Source organism: Micropterus dolomieu, linkage group LG04, assembly GCF_021292245.1.
Source record: "Micropterus dolomieu isolate WLL.071019.BEF.003 ecotype Adirondacks linkage group LG04, ASM2129224v1, whole genome shotgun sequence".
NCBI classification, from domain to species: domain Eukaryota; kingdom Metazoa; phylum Chordata; class Actinopteri; order Centrarchiformes; family Centrarchidae; genus Micropterus; species Micropterus dolomieu.
In genome coordinates this window covers 16,698,645-16,723,143 of record NC_060153.1, presented here as the reverse complement: position 1 = coordinate 16,723,143, position 24,499 = coordinate 16,698,645, and the positions used below count along the sequence as shown (strand labels likewise).

The window sequence follows — 24,499 nt, the reverse complement described above, 5'->3', positions numbered from 1 at the left end:
GTCAGTTGTAGAAATGTTAGTTTCTCTTGAATAAACTCAGAGAAAAGCATGGGTTCATTACTGATGACAGAATTATTTTGTTAAATTAAAGTTCCTCACATTCGTATTTCTCCACTGAATTAGCCATCAAGCAAGTCCAGCTTCCTCTGTGGAGTGCCATAATCCTACAGGACAAAATGTTAGCTGATGGGTATTTTTACAATTGTTAGGATTTTATGTGGAACAACCCACTAAATAAGTGACTCTTCCAATTTCACCTTCCTCAACTCCATTTCCCCTTTTAATCTGGTGACTCACGCTTCTGTTTTGACTGACTGTCAGTCAGCCTAAGTAGCGTATGATTGAGGTTTATTGCAGCAGATTTGGGAACCACTGTTCGTATTTGCCGGAGGCTCTTTCTGTCTGTGTTGAGCTGAATTCATTACCAGGCACAGGCCTGGTAAATTCTGCTGTAGGTGGCAGCATCTCTCATACAGTAGCTACTGCTTTGCCAATGCTGATGTTTGCCTCAGGGGCATGGTTCAATTCAAGACTTTCTTTACTTTGATTTGTGAGAGCAGATTTGCTCTGCTGTTGACCTAGACCTACTTTGCTCACTATAACATTAAACATCAATCCTCCATCAAGGGACTGCACAAATACTAGTACATAGGAACAGTACAAAACTTTCATTTGTTGAATAACTGGCTGCCAAAACTAATCCTTAAATCTCCTGATCATATTTAAGAAAATAAAGTCTCTAAGGTTAGGAGTAACTGTAATGGAAGTGCACATTGAAAATGTTCTCCTTGGGTTAAATGAGGCTTTTAAAAATTAGTTTGAAGTTTTCTTACTGTCTCAACTTTTGCTTAACTAGTTCAAAATACATCTGTTTAAGGGGTAATTTAAACCAGTGTTACTCAATATTTCTGGGCTTTTTAGAGATCAGAAAAAGGTGGAAATATCCTGTATTTCACAAAATAAATTGTGATTATGGAACCAAAATTCTAAAATCTGAAGAACTTGAAACTACTTTTCATTCACTTACTCACAAAGGAAAAAAGAAAACACTGAGAAATTTGTTCAAGCATTCAGATAATCGTCTCAGTCAGGCTGTGTGACCAAGCACAATGTCTGCATTATCTGTACTACAATACCCATAAGCCCTAGGGTTTACACTGTCAGCCAACCAATTAACTCCAAATGCTCCTGTCAGCCAATTATCCTGAAATAATGATACTTTGGAATCCCCCAACCACCAGCACACACACACACACACACATACACACAAAGATGCCACCTTACTTCATCAGCATGCCAGCTACTCATGCTACTTATTTGTGTGTATGCGTATATATGTGTGTGAATGTGTGTGTGTGTGTGTGCGCACGCATGAGCGTGTGTGATGATGATGAAATTGCCATCTGCCACCGGCAGGCGTGTGTGAATCCCAAATGAAGACGAGTGGCTGGCTTCAAACAGCAGAAGCCTGTAAATTGTAAATGAATGGGGAGCATTTCTGCCTCCGGGCAACCCAACCTATACCTACCTACACAGCACCAGCGCCTCGCACTCCCTCAGATAAAGAAACACTGGTCAATTACTCCCTTTTCTTCAATTTAATCCTCTCTCGTCCCTTTTCTCCTTCGGTTCCATTAGATCTTTCCCCCTCTCTTTTTGAAGATGATACCATCAGAAGTGGGTCAACAGAGAGCAATGTCAGCTGTTTGCAGATATTTGTAGTGTGAGAGTGGGATGTGCAGCGTGTGTGTGTGTGTGACCGACTGAGACAGAGCAATTCACATTGTGTTTGATGTGAGTAAGCCCAGCAATGTGTTCATTAAGGTGCTCTCAGGGTCTTATGATCAAATGATATGATGATGACAGTCCAGCCCTAATAGTTGATGGCAATTTAAGCTTTTACTGACAATTTGTGTCTATTAGAGACACTCCATAAAACTGAAGACATGCAACTGAAGTCAAACTGAAAATTTTTTCCCCATTACAAATGAAACCTTTGATTTCAATATAATTGTTCCCTTATGGATAGATTTGTTATTACAAAAATTTATTTGTAATTGCTGCTAATTGGAATCCATTTATGAGAGCCTAAAGTTGCAGATGTAATCACTTCTGCTGAACAATGAACACCGGGTAGTATTCTTCTCTTTAAAAATGAACTCCGAGTTGGGTTTTGAATCTTTTCATTTTTCCCTCAGGTCGCCCCCAGAAACATTGCCACTACCAGCATCGGTGGATGTCAATATAATTTTTACAGTGGACATTTTGACTTGTTGTAGGAGGAAAAACACAGGTGAAAGAAATGGCTCAGTAAGGCTCCCAGTAAGCCATGCCAGTGAGCCTGTATGCATAATACCAGGACCCTGGAACTGGCTCACCTAAATGGAATGCAGTGAGTTATCAATTACACCTTCCTGCTATGACATGCCTAAAAGTCTGCTGTGGAAAAGGTCTATTAGGGATGTGAGCCAAAAAATCCATATAGGATGGAAGTTTTTAAGAAAAGAGAAAACTGATTAAAACGCAAAACATAACTTAATACACTTAACACTTAATCTTTAATCCATCAAAGTGAAGCGTTGAAGGGTTCGTGTGAGACTGTACAGTGACAGTATGATAGCAAAGGGGTGGTGATGACTCAATGGATAAGACACATGAATTTGGTGTAGGAGATCCGGGTTCAATCCCCCACTGTGACCCATCCACCATTGTGTCCCTGAGCAAGACACTTAACCCCTAGTTGCTCCAGAAGCGTGTGACCTCTGACATGTATAGTTGTAAGTCGATTTGGATAAAAGCGTCAGCTAAATGAATAAATGTAATGCAAAAGTTGGGTGTCCCCCTTATAATTGTCAATCAGAGTCAGCCTGACTGTACGCCCCATTATAACTGTCAAAACTGCTTGTGTGCACATCTGCATTCATGCATGTGCATACAATGTGCTTATGTATGTATCATAACACTGTTATGGGCGTGCCTGTGTGTACAGTTTATGTACATTGTCACATCAGGCTGCATATGCATCCTGTCCTGCGTTTATGTGTGTAAGGTGCGAGTGTGCACTTTGCCCCTGCACATGCATTGGTGTAGACAAGCCCCACATGAGACCTCTCAGACACAAAGGGGGTAATATATGTATAGAAGGGCCTCTGTGTCCCAGTCTTATGGAAATACAGTCTAGCTCACTGTCTTCCGTGCTCCCTGGTAATGCCTGCTGCTAAACCCCAAATGGACCATTATGTGTCTGCAGAGTGGGGAGGGTCAAGAGATCTCCGATGGAAATTGGAATGGGGGTAGGGACACATTAATTCAACTTAGGTCTAGTGGCACACGCTCAAATAGGATATGCTTGTTCCGTGAAGCGCACACAAACACATGCATACACCTAGGAGCTGAATACATACAAATAGGGTAGACAAATATGCACCACGCAGGATATGCATGCAGGATTAACTGCACTGGATTCAAATGTATACACACAGACAGGCACACACTCAGACTTATACACACTTTATCTTGGACTCCAAAGCCCATGATGGCCCTAACTCGGTCCTATAATCTACACTGGCCACATGCTTAGGAGATCAACGCTGTGATTATACGGGAATGACTCTAGCTCTGTCTAGCGTTCTCCCCCTCGCTCTGCTCTCCTCTCCTCTTCTCTTTTCTCCTCCCCTTCTCTCCCATGTGACCTTATCTCCCAGGCTTAATCAAATTGCCAGTTAGTGGTAGAGGCTGGTGCTGAAGTTGTGGATGGGAGATAGCCTGGGAGAGGGAGAGAGAGAAGGAGAGTGACAGAAAAGAAAGGGAGAAATAATGAACACAACCGTGCAGCTCGGCTCTGCCTCAGAAAGGGAAAGGTGTTATAATAGATGTGGACAGACGGTCTCTGTCAGCAGCCAGCGCTCAATTCAGCCTCTCATCTCCTGCATTAACACCCTGGTGCCACTCCACCCCACCCCCCCACCCCCCTCGACAGTCCTCTGTAACCTCTTGCTATATTTTCCCGTCAACCTCTCTCCCGGTCTCTCTCTATCCTTGTCTCTGTCTTTGTCTGTCTCTTCCCTGCTGAAGTCTGACACCACACCTCTTTCTATTTGGTTTTCTTCCCACCCATTCTTCACTCCCTCGTCCTCTTTTTCTCTCTTCGCTTCTTCCTCTTCCCCTGCTCTTGCTCTCTGCAGCAGTCTCTCACTACATACATACACAGATCTACATATCTTCAGCGGTAATTGACATTTTCCATTTGCCAGCCTCTTTTCCTATCGGCTGCCAGCCAGCGTCACCAAGGCAACTACGACAGGCCCCTGCGCTTGGTGAGGGAGAGAAATTGGGAAGGAGGGTGCGGGGGTGTTAGGTCTGCCACTGAGACACACACACACACACACACTCACCACTTCTTTGACCTGGCAAGACCTACAGCAGCCCACTTAGGGAATAGTTAATAAGCAAAAAATGATCATGAAGGTGGTGTTCAATAAGGACATTTAAGCTGATTTAAGGACTTAATGAGCATTTTATGATCCCCCAGGGCAGAAAGGTTTGTCGAGAATGGTCATGTGCTCTATGCACACACATATAATCCTTCAATATGTTGTGTCCATATGGATTATAATATGGAGCTATTAAATTATATTATATTAATTATAATAGGCATTTCATGTCTTTGTTACATAAGAGCAGTATAGCTGGTTGATGTATACTACACTACATGTATACTATATGTATGAATGGACAGATGGCATATCATCCTATTAATCTTTGATCTGTCTGTGCCTCTGTTTTTCCATTCTTCTCCATCTCTCTGTCTGTCTTTTTTATCTCCCAGTTATCATGTGAGTGTGTCACTCTCTCTCTCTTACTCCCAAATATGTACAGTATAACTAATGTCCTTTGTGACTTTAATTACCCCAGTGTGTCTGAAAGGCAACTTTGTCAGCCAAATAATCAGGCAATACTTCAGTCTGCTTCCCTCCAGCCACATTCCAGCTTCAGTCGTTATAAACTAGAACATGATACATGGGTATCATTTTAAATACATGTAGATGAACAACTCTCGCTGACCATTTATTTTTTCTGTGGTTATTTTATTCATGAGATCCTGTGTCTGCATTGCATTTTTATAGGCGCCAAATTTTTGTGTGCTGCTGCCAATGGAAATGGCCAACATTGTCATCTGTTGGGGTGAATGCTGGCAAATTAGATCAAATTAAAAAATGAAACTACAGCATGGGTGAAAAAGGAACACAAATAAAGTCAAAATTTTGCCTTAATTGATGACAAGATTTTCCATTTATGACACTCCAAAATTCTTTAAAACGTTTCTTTTCCTGGTGATCTGTCAGCCATTAATGCCAACCAGTTTTCACGTCACATTGAATATGAAGGTAGAGTGAAGCCAGAAGAAAAGTGTGGGATAAAACGTGCTATTGTACATTTAGGCTACACTGTGTGTGTGTGTGTGTGTGTGTGTGTGTGTGTATGTGCGTGCGTCCGTGCATGCGTGCGTGCGTGCGTGTGCAACACAATGTGCTGTCACCTCACAGTGTGTCCTGGGGCCAAGTAATGAGAGAGCACAGTTGAGAGGTCTGTCACTGTTCTGTCGTTCAAGAGTTTCTCTTTTCTTTTACATTTTATTTTGTCTCCTCTATGGTTATTTTTGATGTGTGTCACCACTTTCAAAAAGTATTCATTGAAATAGTTTAATAATCTCGAGTAATATTTTTAATTGTGCACAAGTTTAAGTTTAATCTAGATTAAATGTAGGGTAAGAAACGATTATTCAAATAAATGCTCACATGGTGGTGATGGTGATTGGACATTTAATTTTTAATTAAAAGAAGAAAGCTCTTTACCATGGTATTATGAGAACTTTCTTTACTGTGTTTCAATATGGCACCCACACATGACAGTTATTCACCCAGCACATATACCAAAAAGCAATTTTCTCTTCCTCGTTTGATTCTGCATTGTTCAACTCACATAGGCATTAGTGTCTTATTCTATGGACCTTCCAGTTTTACAAATATTAAATCCCCATGGTTTAAAAAAATCATGTGCTGTTTGAGGTGCCCTGTCACCAGTTTAATAGATTCTAATGGTAGCCTAAAGGATTTTTTTGTTGTGGTACCAACGTTGGGTGATAACAGAACATGACTGCCAATCGGGAGCACCAGGAGAATACCCGGTGGCCTGGCAAGGTGATTGGCCTGGAACCAGTCCAGTGTTAGAAATGCTATATGAAATTGGTATATCAAAGAGAAAACAACACAGGGCTGCTACAGTCCTTCAGAACTGTAGACTGTCAGCCCCCTGCCTGCTTTTAACCTGATGATCTCTGTCTGTCATCACGCACAATTGGTCGCATGCACATCAACATAATGTTGAGTCAGTGTATGGAGTGGCCAACCAGTGAGGAGAATAAAAAATGGACAGCACAGGAGAAAGAGAAAAGGTTGAGCTGAGAGGGAGCGCATTAAAAGGAGAAAAGCTTGGGAGGAAAGTGCCACTAAATGATGTAAATTTACAGATATCTTCAAAATATTTCAACAACACTCTTACAGTATACATGGTCTGTTGTGAATGGAGTCAATGTGGAAATCGGTCTGTTCAAACTCAACTTTAAACTCCACTGTGGTATGTGTTGCTTCCAGTAAAGCATGCCTTCCAGTCTGAGTCAGACAGCAGCTCTTCCTGATTACTTGCTTTCATGACTTCTCTGCATTACCAAGCTAACTACATACTGCCAGTGACCACAATGGAAGCTCTGGAGTCTTCATTCAGTATCAACAAAACTTACCATACTGCAAAAATTACTGGGATAAAGTGTAGCTAACTTTTAGCAGCGTGTGTGGTCACACGTGTTACTCTCCTTGCTTCCCATATCCATATCCAAAACATCAGCCTGTGCTCAGACTGACCATTAATGCTGGTAAATTTGACTAGCAGGCTGCTGGTACTGTATACAGCTGATACGGCTCCTTTCGCATTGGCCCCTATGTACTGTGCCGAGGCCAACTGGTCATTTTGTTCAGCAAGTAACTTCATGGCAACACAAGTCGGGGCGGCTGTGGCTTTGAGGTAGAGCAGGTCGTCCGCTAATTGGAAGATGACATATCGAAGTGTCTTTGGGAAAGATAGTGAGTGTGTGTGAATGAGCACGAGGTATTCTTTCTGAGGAGCAGTTGGCATCTTGCATAGCAGCTTCTGCTACATCAGTGTATGAATGTGTGTGTGTGAATGGGGTGAATGTTGACATGTAGGGTAAAGCCCTTTAAATGGTCAGAAGACTAGACAGGTGCTATTTAAATACATTACCATTTACAAGTTTTAGGTTAGTGATAACTCTAAAAAGAAGAGAGGGTTTATTGAAAGCAACATACTTGTATGCATTGGTGTGATGAGTTTGCACGTTCTGTCTTATCTGGGTTTCCTCACAAGGTCCAAAGACCTGAAGGTTAGGTGAACTGGAAGCTGTAAATTGCCTGTAGGTGCAAATTTGCGTGAACATGTTTGTCTAGGCTCAAGCCCTCTGTAACCCTGCATAGGTTAAACTGGTTAAAAAACGAATTGGATGAATAATATTTTTGACTTGAAAACAGTAAGTTTGATGAAAAACATTTTGACATGTGACAGCAGGAAAAGCACAGGTGTAAATAATAAAACAAATGATGGCTGAATTCCATTTGGCTGCTTCAGTGTCACGGTCCTGGTATTGTGCATGCTGGGTCAATGTCACACTGCCATGGCTAGAACAAAACAAAGCCATCATTGATGTTATTAGTAACATCTTTGCTTTTCCTATTATTGTGTACTATCTGTTGCACTTGTGACACCCTATGGGGTCATGTGTGATCATGGAAAGAGACGATATGGATCTCTACCCCTTGCAGGTGAAGAGCTGAGACTGATTGTAGTAACTCTGGGCACCTGGGCTAATTGCCCTATAGAGTATTTGTAACGCCTTATTCTCATTCTTAGGAGGTCGCTGCTGGGCTGAGGACACTGACCTCCCTGCTAACTTGCTACCCTCTGTTTTCCTTCACAATTTCCACCTTTGCCTTGTTTTCTGAACATACTGTTTTAGTGGTATTTATTGTTTCTTGTGCATTACAACACCCTTACACACATTTTCCATGCATCCATCATCCTGACTTGACATGACTGAAACCACTGATGTTCATACCCCATACTTTATCACCTTTACTTTGGCACCAGCCTTAATTTGGTTCATTTTGGTTTAAGTAAACTTATTTTGTTAAACTTCTACCATGGTGTGTCTCCCTTTTGTTGTGGCCTTTGGCCTTTGAGCCAGGCCATAACAAATGGGGGCTTGTCCGGGATCCAAAGCCATTTGGTAATGTTGAATCTTGCCTACTGTAACACACTATAGCCTATATTTTCATATATACTGTATTTTCTCCTACTGTATGTATATACTTTTTATTACTAAATCGTATAAAATTCATGTACAGTGATTTTTCTAGAAATGATGCACCATTAGACTTGACTTGGATTCTAACTCAAACACGAGGCTTAACATGGACTTTTTTGAATTCAAACATCTCTCACACAGATATAAGTCTAAATTGTCAACCTCCATTTTTGTGAGACGATGCTGCTGCTTTGGGATCTCCTGCGTTTAGTGTGCTTGGTTGGAGAGATGGGAGCTGATAGTGGTGTGGGCTGGCAGGATCGAAAAATAAGATAATCAGCAGGACCGGAACCACGTCTTGTAAACCGCAGCGATGGCTAAATTGAGGACTGGTGCGATTTCCATCAGCACTGGGCTTTATGCCGTAACCAGTGGAGATTCTAGCCATGATTAGAAGGTGGTGTATAAAATATGCCTGCTTTCTTCAATAAAATAAACATGCAAAAGCAATGATATACATGCACGCATACACACACATAGTCCTGTTCTTTATCAGACACATTTCATACATATCCAGCAGGTCTTGTCATTAAAAATGAATATTTGGTTATCATGTAAGGCAATCCCACAAATAGGCTGTTGGCTTGGCAAAGACAAAGCTAAGAATGACTTCCTCCTCTTCCATTCTGTGTAATAAGAGGCTCAATCAGCAGCCATAGCACTGTGTCAGTTTTTACTTGCATTTGCGGGGCACAGAGAAAACGCTCCTTCTGGGCCAATTGCTCCATTTCTCTCTTTGTCTCTCTTTTCACACACACACACACACACACACACACACACATACACACACACACTTTCTCATCTCTCCTGTTCCTTCTCTCTGAGGCTTAGTCTTTCTCCCTTAATGAGCAACTAAAGTATTTCAATTAAAGTGTCACCTGTCAGTCAGACAGCTCCAGGTGATGTTTTGTAATGTTGAGCCAACATCACTGATCCCTAAACCAAACTGCCAGCGGAATTAATTTCAATCATCTCTGCCGTGCGTGGTCGAACCCAGGGACTGAGACAATCCCCCAGCCTCCACAGATATGTACACCTCCTGTACTGTCTTGCCTCCGCCACCACCAACACCCCCTCCCCTCTCCCTCCATCTACCCCTCCCACATGTCTCCTCACTTTAATTAGCTCCGGATTAAATTAAAAGCTATATGTTGCTGTTAATTGATTTATCTTGAGACAGGGTCTATAATTACAGGTTCTCAATGGAGAGATCTATACTGTGACACTAAAGGCTTCCCTCACTTTATTGTCTGGCTCTGTGTGTGTGTGTGTGTGTGTGTGTGTGTGTGTGTGTGTGTGTGTGTGTGTGTGTGTATGCATTTATGTGTTGACAGTGTTTGTGTGTGATCACCACCGTAAGCATAATAAGCATTGTTCGAGCCAGTCAGAGGTTAGCGAGCAGGCACCACTCAATGAGCAAGGGAATAAAAGATGATGCAAATAGATGTCGTCTCGCCATAATGAAACACAATTACAGCTTTATTAGAAGATGTAATTGCTTTGTTAGAGCATCTCAATTTGTCCTTGTTGTGCGCCGTTTACTCCTGCCATTATACAATGCACATGCTCATCCGTACTTGACCTGCTATGTAATATGTGACACCCCCCTTCAGTTATTATTCTGCAAGCACAGAGAGTTGTCTTTATTGTCTTTATGGAGAGAAGTGAGCTTTTACTGGTGATGGGTGATTTGCTGTGAAGTACACAATGAGGGAGCCTGAAGGCTCTGGCTGTATCACTGGCAATTGGTATTCTGTAGCGTAACACACACACACGCTCAGACAGACACTTCCTGTAACACACAGGCTTCAGGATGGATACACTCAATTTAAATGTAGATGCACACTGACAAGCATGCAGACCCACACAACTATACACACCTTTTCTCTGTTTCTCTATCCACATTCCTCTCACCTAGTTCCTCTAAATGGGGGAGAAAATGAACCTGCCGGACTTTAGCGTTCCTTTTTTCTCCTATTCTTCCTTCCAGTCCACTGTATGCATTCTAATCAGGGCCAGCGGAGTGCCAAGTGCTGCCTGTCTGTCAGTTGTAACACCACACTCTGGCCGACTGGCTGGCATCAGGCCTGAAGGTGTGAAATGAGCCCACTGGGGGCTATAGTCTGGCTTGAGCACTAGTCAAACAGCTCCGGACATCATGAGAGAGGGAGAGAGATGGGGTGGGGGGCCGAGTGCAGCGAGGCGGAGGCGAAAGAAAGAAACAGACGATATGAAAGATTGTGAGTGAGAGGTGGGAGAACAAAAGAGTGAGGGAGGAAGAAAAAAAAGAAGACAGAGGCCAACTCATCTGGAGAATGAGGGAGAGAAGGGAGAAAGATGGATAGAGAGAAAGGGGGATGAGAGATGGAGAGACATGGCTCATCTGCTTCTACTTTCTGGCTGTAGAGAGATTGCAGGATTTCCTAGATCAGCCAACTGTGGAAGTGAATTTTTCCCCTGCTTGTCTCCCCTCACTCCCTCTCTTCCTCCACCTCTCACTCCCTCTCCCTCATCATCTTTGTCCCCTCCCGTTTTTTTCCCTGTCACTGAGCAATGGATTAAATTCCTATTTCTTTTCCAATGCTGTTGTGATATGAGATTATGCTTCCTTATCCTCCATCTCTGTGGTACCAGTCTGTCTTCTTATTCCTACATGTCTCTCTCAGTTGTTACTATATTCCCTGTTTTTCTAGTTAAAGCCTTTTTTGAGATCAAAACATAGCACCATTTAAAGGCTCGATAGATGCATCATGGGCTGAATTATATACAGATATGTTGTGCAGTTGTAAAACATGGAAAATCTGTGACCTCTATTCTGTGATTAATAAAATGTAAAAAAAAAAAAAAACACAAAACAACTCTTTGCTTTTTGGGTACCTAAGGATGGTAATGAGGCTCAGTTGGATGGTCAGTAGAGCGGGTGGTGCACCCATCTGCCTGTCCAGCACTTAGATAGAACTAGATATCTTGACAATTATTGGCCAGATTGATATGATGTTTGATTATGGAAGGAAAATCATTTTGTTTATATGCAGTTTTTCACAACTTGATTCTTTGGCAAATACAGCAACATATTTTTGACTATGTAAAATTTTAGCTAGTTTGGTGTTTAGAGACATGTCTTAATATGTTTTTATTTTTCATTAGAATGACACTTATAAGTGTTACAATAAGACACTGACAATATGACAAGGCACAGCCTTGTTTAGGTGTCAGGCACCCATGACGCTTAAACAAGGCTCACTCCAAAATACTAAGAATGCAATAGCTGAATAGTATACATTTCATCAAATGTTATTCCTGAAAAGGTGAAGAGAGTCTGGCATACATTCTCCAACTTAAGCTGATATAGTGATAACATTAGCATACAACACTATTGGTTCTACACAAGTATGCATTTGAAATATGGATTTTCCATGTGTCAAAACTTCGAGGCGGTAGGTAGATATGTGTTTTCACATCCATATTGAACATTCAGTGTGAAATCCATCAGCTAAGCTCCATGAGAAGGTGCAGCCTGAGTAAAAAAGAAGTCCCCCCAAAACTCTTCACCTCTCAGAGAGCAAGTACTTCAGACAAGAATGTAGAAGTTGACAGTACTGAGTTGTTAGTAAATTACTGCAAGTTATACTGTACCCCTGGGGAAAGTAGTTTTCTGCTTTTCCTCCCGGCTCAGCACTAAGGGATGTAAGGTCACTGCCTTTAACCTTAACCCTTGGCAGGAGCATTGTTAATAATAATAAGCATGTTTGGAAACCAGAGTACCCAGAGGACACTTACATGACCATGAGAGAGTATGCAAACTTCAAAAGGAAAGCCCCCGTTCACATTTGATCCTAGGACCTTCTTGCTTTGAGGTGACAGTGCTGAACCACTGTGCTGCCTCTCACCAACATGTCACCCAGTAGCCCGGTAGGCCAGTATACATTAGTAAAAACATAAAACTCAGTGTTTTCCATTGCTTTAAATTGCATGAAAAATGTTTATCTGTACTCATAAAAAATGTGATGGTAAGACCCCCAAGGGCCTGCTGTGTAAAGCTGTAAGCTAGTGACAAGTGGTTAGCCTCAGCCATTCTATAGCTGGCTAGATGTCAAAAAGCCAGCTTCTCATCCAGATTACAATTTGCCAGCCTACCTCCATCCATCTCTCTTGTCCTCTGGACGGATGGACAGCAGATTAGGCCTGTTTCCACAGTAGCGTGTTAAACCCCATCCTGCGCTAAGTGACCTATGATTAATTGCACATTATTAACTTAACTGGGATTGTTCTCCAGATACGTAGGCGTCGATAATGTCTGAATCCTCTTTAATAGGCCACTTCTGACAGTATTCATAATGTGCCATTTGCCCTGATCCCTCCCTAATGTATTCCCGCTTTGTGAAAATTTCACTAATTTAGGGGTGAGGGAAATGGGCCAAAGGGAACGGAGCAGAGCAGGAGTGGGATGATTCTCCCATCGGTTACTTAGCCCACAGGCACAAGCCTTTTGGGGGTGGAGGAAAAAAGCAAAGTTTGTTCATGTGTGAAATCCCCATTCTGGGCTTTTTCCAGGAAGAAGATAGACAGAGTTCAGTTTATAGGATACAGTCTTACCAGATATTTTTGTAGGATATACTGTGTATTTATAGGTTACTGCTGGTATCTCATTTCCCTATTGTGCACTGTTTATTTTTCAGAGTATAACAATAATATTAAGCTGTTAATGAGTTGGGGTGCTATTCACACCTCCAGGGAAGCACAACAGGTGAAAATAATAAACTGTCATTTAAATGGAGCAAATCCAGCTTATTACTCTTATTTAAAGTAACATTTAACTTTAAACATTTACTTTTTAGTATATTCATACCAATCATATAAGTTGATAAGCAGTCAGTGTGTGCTTTTTGTCGAAAGGATGTTACTTGCTTTATTTTGAAAACCCACTGCTGTCGAACACCCTCCAGTTGACCACCTTATTCTCCACTTTTGTTAATCTTCCTCTCTCCAATCTGCTGAGGTCATACACCAATACACTTTATATCTCCAAATGAGGTGTCCACACAAGACTGCGTTCACCTCACCTGTCTGGTAGAACACCCACCACCTTACACATGTGCATACACACACACACACACACACACACACACACACACATATATTTGCTTTCCTGTCTCTCCACCAGCAGCTCTCTAATCCCCATTCTCGCTCTGTCTGTGTTTGAGTGTGTGTGTCTCTGTGTATCTGCCTGTGTGATTTTGTGTGTACACGTGTATTTATGTGCGATGTAAAAAGCAGCAGGGTTTATCTTCTGTCTCTGTGTGATGTGGCGCAAACAAAGGCAGCGTCCACGCAGCCCCAGCCTGCGCTGCAGCAGGACTGTAAACACTGTGCCACTACAAAGGGAAAAACCCTCGCCACCTGCCTGCCTGTGTAAATCCCACTGCTTTCACCAATTAGCACTTGGGAAGAAACTCACCACTTGTGTGCCGTCTGCTGGTGTTTATTAGTAGAAAGAGACTGTCAGACAGAGATAGAGAGAGAGGCAGACACAGAGGGAGAGAGAGGGAAAACATATTGCTCAGTCGTATAGAAACTGTGGTACAATATGCCAGAGCTGACATTTATGACTGTTTAGATAGCCATAACCACAGCAGGCGGTGATGGTAATAATGCTGTGTTGACATTAGCCCAGGTGGGAATATATCAGCGTTGCGTCGCCACCGCCAAATTGCCACTTCTATTGTTGAGTAATTAATGCTTAATTAGGAAGCTTGCTTCAATCAGCCGTGGGGTCATTAAGAGTGGTGTCGCACGCACAATAAACAAATGTTACCTTTACGAATGCAAATCGAGCTGTTGTTTTTTTACTGTGCCCTCTTTTTGTCCTTGTGCCGCCAAGCATAAGGAGTGAGCGCACGGAGGCATCCATCTTGGGCTGGATGTGAGTGCTAAAGGATTGAACAAGGTTTCTCTCGTGCTGCTTTTCACTGCTGCTGAGTTGCTATTTTGTCTCTCTTTTTTCTTTCCAAGGCAGCTCCAATGTGGTTTATTATGTGATCCAGGATGTTATTTGGAGATGGATCCCCATCGCCACTGTGCTGTCACACTTCAACCTATGGAGGGAGGCTGGGAGGGGCAAGGAAGGATGGGGTGGGGGTACAGTCATTGGGGAAAGTGATGTGTGTGTGGGGGGGGGGGGCTAAAGCTTAGTTGGGGGAAGAAAGAGTACAGGAAAGCATGCAGCATGCAGCTGGAAGAGGCAGAGATGAGCGGAGGCGTGAAATTGGCACTGCATCGTCCACCATCCATAGCATCCCCTCAATTTCAACCTACCACCCGCTTGCCCCCTCCGCACCACTCCACTGTGGAAGGGACCGTGTCTGCAATGACTATAGTACTTGTGTGTGCGTGTGTGCTGTGTGTCTCTACCCCAACAAACTACGTATGACACCTGGTGCTTCCGTTTGCCATGCCCAAGTAATGCATTCCCTCACTCCCTCCCCCCATATAAATACATATTCGTTAACGCACACACCAACCCACCCACACACAAGCACACTTCACCCCACACTACCTGCCCCTCCTATAGAGTGGTCATAACTCACATTAATTGTATTTCGTTGGTGGTGCTCAGACGTAGAGTGCATAGTGAAATGTAGCGCAAGATCGCGAGAGAGCAGTAATGGGAGTGAGGGCAAGGTATTGGATAGGGGGAAACACTCGACCTATTGGCCCCTGAAAACACACATTATGCATTTGGGGTGGACACACATGCACTGACATGAACAGGCTCACCCTCCGCCATCATGAAATGAACACATACTAATGCAGACGGGTGAGCATTTAATGTGGCACACATACAATAACACTGTATGGAGACAAATATGCACTATTTCAAAGTCAAACACGTATATGGGGATAATGGGCACCTGCCCATTTTACATACATGTAAACAAATTATTAGTTGTTCGTGAATGCAAATGTATGTACTTGAAGGAGTTATTGAACCCATTCTCCTTTATTTAACCTTTTGCTGGGCTGTTGCATAAGCTCGAGACCTTGAGATGTCCCAGTCTGGAATATATAAAACTCTATGCACGATGAAAATGCTAATACAAGTTTTGCTCCATACATGCTGCCAATATGATTTCAGACATATCCACAGACCCGATCATAATTTCAAACATATGTCTGCACACGCGCACGCACTTGCCTTGTTAATCGGTGTCATAGTAAATCAGAGGCCCAGGGTGTGATGTTTGGGGGGGCATAATAAGCTCATCTGGCCAGTGAGAAGGTTTTCTCTGCTGCTGTGTTGACTGCTCTCAGGTAATTAAAGCAGCAGCTACAACTGTGCTGTCCAGTCCCCCATGAGTCCCCCATTGTCATTCCATTAGCAGCTAACCTGGACAACCTGCATTCAGGTTGACACACACCATAGAAAGCCACTATGACACTAATCTACTGTGTTGGTGATTCTATTGGAGGAGCCAATATGTGGAATTTTTCTGAACACGTCCAACAGAGAACAATGAAAAGAGATGGCCTAACAAGAAATCTTTTCATGGATCACCTTGATATGAGTACATTATAAGAGAAAACGCTAAAGATACAATACTTCAGCTGTCCATCATCTGGTTTGTTGGAGCAAACACATGGCACATTACATGCACACTGTTGTTTGTTATGTGTATCATGAAGGGAGTATAATCCGGTCACTTGTTGGTAAACATTAACACTGCATTAATCAAATGCCTTTTTATTACTGTTTTTTGATACCGAATCAATATACTCAGAAAAGTGAATGAGGTCTATCAAAGAGATGAACAATTAATTATCACCCAACTCTACAATCACATGGAGCTTTTTAGTCTCTTTTTGCTCATCTTTTTGGTGTGATGTCAGACATATTTATTGTATGGTTGTGTCTCATCATTCTCATGAACCTGGTTTGATAATGTTTCTCAGGGAACTGAACACGACTCCACTGGTATGATTATATTGTTCTGTGTAAGTAGGAAATGTCACTAACATGATAGCTATAATGACTTCATAAGATGATAATACGTCAGGGTTGTGTATTTGTTTGTTTTAAAGTTCAGCCCCTCATTTGCCTCCATGTTTGTTTATGTCTGAAATCACATTTGATCACGTGAGTTTCTGAATGATCCCAAGTCCCCGGAATGGCCACATTAAAACCATTTACTATAAACAAATCGGTTAAGATTGGAAAATCTACTACTGTGCACCAGGCATTACCTTCAGCCAAAGTTTGTTTGTTTTTTAATAGAAAGCTTTAGGTGTTTTTTGAATTTCTGGCACAGTATTGTATTGGGGAAGGTTTAGCATGCTTCCATCAGACAAGGACTAATAATGAGAAGCCGATTGACTTTCCACTGCAGCCTTGAGCGGCCAAGAAGAAAGAGTACAAACCTCTCTATTGTTATCTCTTCTTCCTCCTCTTTCATCCCTCCCTCAATGGTCAAAAGAGGAAGGTAATTCCAGACAGTTCCTACTTCACACCTTTAATATGTGTCTTTTGCTGCTCCCACCCCTGCCCTCCCTCCTCCTCTCCTTTCCGTTCTCCACTGCCTCCCCCCCCCCCTTCCCTTCGCATGTCTCCTTCTCTCCATCTATCTTTCTGTCTCTCTCTGTCACTCGCCCTCTCTCTCTCTCTCTCTCTCTCTCTCCTGGTGCAAGGTGATGGAGGCGGGTGTGTGTGGGTCTCGGAGAGCACGCCTCAGGGATTATACAGCCTGCTCGCATGAAAGATTCATGATGCTCGGGAGTGTGTGTGTGTATGTATGTGTGTCCCTCACACTCAGGCACTGACTTGAAAAAGGGAACAGGGAGAAACAGAGAAAAAAGGAAAAAGGGTGGGGGGATGCAGGGTACAGAGTGTGAGACAAATTGATGGCGCACAGCAGCACTCTACAGGCTGCGATTATACTTCTGGCTTCTTTGCACACACTTCTAGACGCCATCTTCTTAGACCTGCTTTTACTGAAATGACCAATGAGTTTGGAACAGAGATGTTCACATTGGCAGTGTCCAGTGAAAACTGCATGTCTAAAAATTTGTGATTTTGAATTTTTCTAAATGTTTCGAAGAATGTTTCAGATAAACTGAAGCTCACATAAAGTTGCAGTTTTGGAGATAAATGGTAGAGGTATTTTAGGTCCAATCCATAACTGTCCTCTAGAAAACCTGAGAAGCATAAATTTAGACCTGATCAGAGGAGGACAAGAAATTTATTTACCCAGTAATGATGCACTCGTCATTTAACAAGCTGCTGCCGTCAAAAAAGGAGAAAGATAAATGTAAAGTCACCGACACTAATTTCAAAAACTATTTGCACTTATGGCATTTATCTCCTGCAGTGATTATGGTCAGAGCTGATAGTGTATACTCTCACATCAACTCAGGTATTACACAATAAAACCCCACCCAAACTGATTAGACTGAGAATCATTTGAACCTAGTCTAAGTCCATGGTTTTTAGAAACCAGCTACAATGGAGCTGCCATGCAGTCCAAATATACAAATAAACTGATCTGTGTAAATCCAGCTTTGAGTTACCTTCCATAGAAGGCAAAAATAGCAGTGAGACAAAAATCACAAGAGGCTGCATTTTCTACTGGTACTTAAATACAATCCAGAAGTCCAGACTGAGTTATACATCCATGGATTTTACTATGCATCAAACACCAGGAAACAGCAGTTTAATATACTATGAAACAAGAAGTAACTTGGCGGAAACACCTGCCAGAGCCCTGTGCATCTTCATCCACTCTGTGCCAACTCACTCACATAAATAAGGAGGCTGTGTTTTTTTAATGCAGTAATGTTGGTCTGGACACATCTTCTCAAATATAGAGATACACACACAAATACACATGCTCCCTGTCTTTGTCAGTAAATAGCTTCTTGTGCCTTCAATTACTGCTCACAAACCCATTCAGTTGTTGCCGATGTGCAGGAGATGGCCACGTTCAATCTCAACACAAATGAAAAGAAAGAAAGTACAGTCAGTATGATGATACAGCAAAAACAACCATTTCTTTACAGTTGTGAAAATGGTTTGTAGTTGAGAAAGGTTGTAAATCACCAATACACAACTCTAATAACTGGTAGATTTAAAGAGGTTAAAACTATCACTTTTCCCCTGCCCTCTCTGCATGTAACTCCCTCTTGCCAGGTCCATGCCAGGAAAGACTGGCTGGCACAATAAGTAGCTATGAGCTTCTCAGCCAGAGGAAGTGTGTCATTGCCAAGTGTCTATTAGTGTAGGACAACTCTATTCATGTGCCTTCACCTTGGCAGTCCAACTGTGAACAGAGGGAGGGGAGGAAGAGTGGTGGAGGTGGTGTGTGTGTGTGTGTGTGTGTGTGTGTAATGTGTATGTGTTTATCAAAACCTCACTGGGTGCTCTAATAGCCCCTCGCAGGCCTGTTCCCCCTTTTCTCTCTCCAGTATCTTCAAACACATTTCATTATTGCCGCTTTTGATTGCATTTCAGATTAGAGAGGGCTGGCGGAAAGAGAGCAAAAGAGTCAGAGAGAAAGGGAAATGGTGGCAGAGAGAAGGAGATGGATGGGGATGAGAGATGTAGAACGTAGGAAGAGAGGAAGGGCAGATCAAGGGGAGACATGAACAGACAGACAGACAGACAGGGAGAATGAGAGAGAGTTCAAATGAGAGACAGACACAAGGAAAAGGGGGAACAAAAAACTGAGAAAGAGCCTCTGGGAGAGCGTATTATACAGCCGTTACCCCCCTCCAGTGAGGCAGCGAATGGGAGAGGCTGAGTACCCGCTATTCCAATGACCTTGGAGGTCAGTTGGAGGAAAGCAGCATTAATCAAACTGACGCCCAGGCTGAGGCAGATGATAGCAGGCAGCAATGCTCAAAACAACCCCCCTCCCCCACACCCAGCAATCCCCCCCAACCTTCCTCACACACACATACATCCCTCCACATTTATTTGCATTCTTCCTCTGCTTCCTCTTTCTGTTGTCTTGCTTTTCACATATCACCCTCTTGTCAATTTTTTCAATTTCTTTCCATCTCTCCTTTTTTTTGGCATCATCCGTCTCCCTCCTTCCTCCTCCTTTGTATGCCCTAAACCCTCTCTGGATCTCCAGCTACAAACACTGAATTAACCCATCTCCACCCTGTGTTAATGGACTTCTAAATATCAGACCTTGCCTGTGGATATGCCATCAACATTTACATTTGATGTGGGATTGAGTTAGTTGCCTCCTGGCCACCCGCAGACGTATAAATATCGATTTGCGTGTTTTGCTCTCTGCATTGGTGCATATTTTATGGAAATGGCTGGTGGGGAGACAGAGTTGGATGTTTGTACGAATGCATTTGTGCATGTACTGTATGTGCAGAGATATGTGAAAAATGACATGCAGTCCCTCCGACCTCCGAAAGTGACCTTTATCATGCCATTTTCTCACCCAATGTAAATGCAGAAGCAGTGATTATTTGTACAACACTGCACAGTTTTGACCTCAGATGTAAGTTTATTGTGACACTTCTTTAAAACAATTACTAAAGATTCTTGCTTGCTGTGGTTTTGGCCTTAGCAAGGTGAAGGCTGCCAGACCCAATGCATCCATTTCTCCTGTTTCTACAGTTTGGGATCCATACAACTACAACAGGACTTCCCTTGACCCAAATATATGTTTTAACCATGCATCCTCCCCACTATGCAATGCCAGGCAGCCAGTCAGTGAAAAAACTAAGTCAACAAGCAGGTGTGTACATGTGGTAGTTCTGTGTGTCAGTCAATATAAACCAATCAATACTCTCAGGGCTCTTACTGAATAAGATGTGCGTTATAGTGTGTAAGAGTGAGAGAGAGACAGAGTGAGTGTATGTGTTTGGTCTGGGGGTTGGGGTGGTTATAGGAGGCTGGGTTAATCTGTAGCCGCTCGTCTGCACTGATGATAGTATTGATCTGGTGAAGATCATCTGAAGGTCAGGATATGTTGTCTCTGTTTGGAACCCCTTGATCTTCATACACTATCTGTCCTTTCACTGCTGGTATATGACCGCGTATACGTATTTAATTTCTAATGGAAACATGAAATATAACAGCGGAGGGCGTTTAAAGAGCAAAGCAGCAGGCAGAAAAATAAATCTCTGGCTTTTGGTTTTACAAGCATGAGTATAAAGATAAAGCAGACAATGCTCTTGCGCCTGTGTTATGAGTGATAGTGATGTTAGCATTTTTTGATTGACACCTCTACAACCTTCCCTCTCTGTGGGTCATTATCATCATTTCAGAATGATGAAACAGAAACTAGGCTTGTTAGCACTTAATTATTCATTTGAATCCATAAAGGCAATCAATTAAGCTTAAGTGTGCAATAAATCTGATTAACCAGTCAGTTCCCAAAACACCATAAAATCCACGCAGGTCTTTTACCCTGGTAATGAGTTTGCAAGTAGGGAGGGAGAAGGGGCTAATAAGTGAGGGTGCTCACCCACAAACACACACACCCCTGTATGCAAACCACTGTTTTGCTTGTTTTTTTGTTTGTTTGTTTTTTGGGGGGGGGTGATAATTTTACATATTAGCTATTGGGATGAAAGATAAGCAGGGCTTAATGTATGCTAATATTAAGGTCTGCAGCTTCTAACAAAATAAAACAAGGTCATCAGGAAAAGGTGCACTTGTAATTAATAGATGAATTCATTACAAAAACAATGACTCAGTTCAGAAACACTCATTAACAAGATAAGGCATTTGAAATGAAAATAGAAACGTTAATGTGTTGACAATGAGAGCCACTATATTCAACCTTGAGTCGCTGTTAATACAGTGTGTGCGCATTTGATTTGGGGAATCTGCCGGCCTCTTTTCCGCCAGCGCTGTATCATTCCTCATTATTCTCTGACACACTCGCTCGCCGCCTCTCTGCCTTCCTCCCTCTATTCCAGCGATCTATCCCTCTCTCTCTCCCTCCCTCCGTCCCTCTCTCACTGGCCTTTACCTGCTCGCTGGCCTCAGGGGAAATTACCACAGTTCAGAAACGCTGTCCTACTGCACTGCAACACTCCGCTCTGCCCTGCGTCCCTCCACCCATACAGCACACACATATGGACGCACACACACACATATACTGTAGACGTGCGCTCACACACAAGCATGCATGCACACAAAAACAACCCCGCATACACACAGAGGCTGTATACTCCTTCCCCACCCCTAGAATTGCCCCTTTACCAGCCACTGCTTAGACTGTTTCTTCTTGCTATTGTCCTTCCCCCATAATATATTATGTACTATACAGAGCCACAGCAGTATACAGAGGATTAGAAGCATTTTGTTGCCACGGTCTATACTGTATTTGTATAGAAGAAGTAGTCTGAAAGTTTATCTTTGTGCTTTTATAAACAGTATGTATAACAGTACTGGCGCCCATGTTACATGTATGCATTTGTGTTTTAGTGCAGGGGAGTGTGAGCGTGTACCTAACAGCTTTAATGTGTCAGACCCCTTCTGTTCAGGGTAATTCATTCTTTAGTCTTAATGAAAGTTAATGAAAAGGATCTCTCCTCCTCTTATGGACAACCGTGCCTTCAGCCTCTAGTCTGTCTTTTTGCTCCTTGCAATGCTGCAGACCTCGGAGATGAGCAATGAGCAACTCAGCATGGTTTTACCTCTATTCACTATTATTTAATGGATAGGCACTTCAATCACATTGCTAATCAGAGTGAGAAAAACTCACAATGAATGTTTGAGCTCAACCCCACAGCTACTTGCAAATTTGGCTTTGAAGTAGCAGGACTGGGAGACTTGCTGCGCAACATTCTTCTTTTATGTGCTGTTAGGAGATGGTTTCATTTGGCTCCTTTCACTGTCAGAATTATCATCATGACGGTCCTTTTGCATATGTCAAGTCATGCCTTTGGAAATGTCACTTTGAGCGAAGCAGCAGTAGCTCGCTGTCTGCATTTTGATTACTCACATGCATAAAGTCCAGACTGTGGTGGAAGATTGAGTATTCATAATCAATACTAAAATACTGACACCCCCAGCTCATTAGTCATTCTGCATCACACTGCAAAATATACATGCTTTCTTCTACACTGCAGTGTCAGGGGAATGAGGATTTAAAACCAAGATCTGCTTTTGGACTTGGTGCTTTTATGAAATGTTTGACTACCTCTCAGATGACGTTTGTTTGGTTAATTCCACAAGATTAAATGTTAAGATGATGCATTTGGAGAGGGGTTTTGTAATTTAGAATAAGGCAAAAAATAGATTTTGAGTTGAAAAAAATAATTTGATGATCCTATATATTCAGCTGGTCTGTCTAAACTATGGAATATATTTTGACTTCTAAAGAAAAAGAAAATTCCTGTTGGGATTCTTTTTATGTAATTTGTCTGGTGACGTGGCCGCCTTTTGTGGATGAGTGTGATTATTAATGTTTCTGGATGGAGATACTTTCTCTCATGGGAAACATGTTTAAATGATAAAATGTAGCCACAGAGCACATGCATTAAATTTGCATGTGACCAGGTAACATACAAGTGTGTGTATATGTATTTGTGATGTGAGAGTACAGTGAGTATGCGTATGGTATGCATAAGAATCTGTGGTTTGGTGTATGCACGTGCATTCTTATGTCAATTTGTGCATGTGTGCATGTGAGTCTGGCTGACTCTGGAGGCAGGCTTGAAATTAAAACCTTATGCGGAACGCGGCTCATGATTGGACTGGAATTAAAACAAAAGGCAGGCACTGAAAAAAATGAAGAGAGGAGAAGAAGAGAATGGCGAGAGAAGGAGGAGGAGAAGTATATTGTCTGGGACGGGAACGAGTGAGCGGTTGCCTCTGCTGTACAGCTTGTATCTGGACTGTTTCTTATCAGAATGTCAGGCGGACCTTTCCCATTGGCTTGCCTCTGTTAGTAGTCTGCTTAAATGTGAAAGCAATTGGGTAAATTGGTGGAGTCAAAGAAACACCTCAGAGAGCCCTAAAAGAACAGCTGTGATGAGCTGGAGAGTGGATGTGCACACACTCAGGCTCACATAAATACACGTGCATGTCTTTACACATACATACACACACACCTAAGTAGTTCTCGCCTTTGATTACTAAGATACTGTCAAACCGCTATCGTTATTTCATGTCTCAGTTGTCCTTTGTGGTGCATAGATTTCCATCTACACCTTTGATAACTCATGTGAATCCACATGAAGGAGATCTAATCTACAGGTTATGGGCACTTTAGTTTGCATGATGTAATAAATCACTGGATTGGTGCTTCAAGTAAACACGTTTTAGCTCTGAGCTAATATATTTACACAGAACACAATTTATTTAGGGGGCATGAATGAACAGCAAATTCCTGCATACAGTTTAATAGTATATGATCCACGGTGAACTACATATCCCCTAAGGTGTTTCTGAAGACATTCCTCTCTGCTCTCACCTCTTTTAACCCTGACTATATAACATCTGCTTTCTCCATTAAGTTGGAGTTTGCTGTTTTAATAGCTCTGGGCATCTTGCCTTGAAATGGAGAAAAAAAAAACCAAACTTTTGGCCGGGGCCCCTGCTTTTCTCATTAGCAGTCTCTTCCAGTGATGTATAGGAGCTCCGATCTTTGCTGAAAGAGTTCTCACTGGTCAGCCTTCCCCCTTTGTGGACTGCAGCCTTGACCTGTTCCCACCTCACAGTGTGTGTGTGACTGTGTGTGTTTGTCTGTGCATGGAGCGGTCATTTCCATGAGAAAGGAGCGCAGAGAATGGACAGGGGCCTGCATTTTCTTTCTCTGAGACGTCTGCACACGCGATTCAAGGGGCACAAGGGCGACTTCATCCATCATGTTGAGAATAGCCTGGAATTATCACCCCATGTTTCTGGATATCAGGTGATCACGAGATTCTTGACAAAGGTCATCTTGGGTAGAGAAACTCAGGGCAGGCCCTTTAAGAGACACTTGATTCTGCTACATAAAGTTCATGATGCAAGTTCCAAATTTCTTGTAGACTTTTACGACGCATTTATTTCTGTGCTCTTTTGCGCTATTTTGGTCATGAGTCACATGAAGT

General features: G+C 42.5%; 1 protein-coding gene across 11 annotated transcripts in view; it reads right to left on the bottom strand.

Annotated features, from left to right (window-relative positions):
- Nucleotides 1–24,499, bottom strand: part of LOC123969463 — a 121,057-nt gene that overhangs the window by 94,726 nt on the left and 1,832 nt on the right. For 2 of the 11 annotated variants that reach the window (XM_046046886.1, XM_046046885.1), the window contains exon 4: nucleotides 3,636–3,765. The exons of 7 other annotated variants lie outside the window; for them this stretch is intronic. In XM_046046886.1, coding sequence (XP_045902842.1) covers nucleotides 3,707–3,765 — 59 coding nt within the window. In that variant the 3' untranslated portion in view covers nucleotides 3,636–3,706. Of the gene's footprint in view, nucleotides 1–3,635; nucleotides 3,766–18,220; nucleotides 18,414–24,499 lie in introns of those variants that run through there. 2 more of the 11 variants (XM_046046893.1, XM_046046892.1) reach the window with 1 other exon arrangement.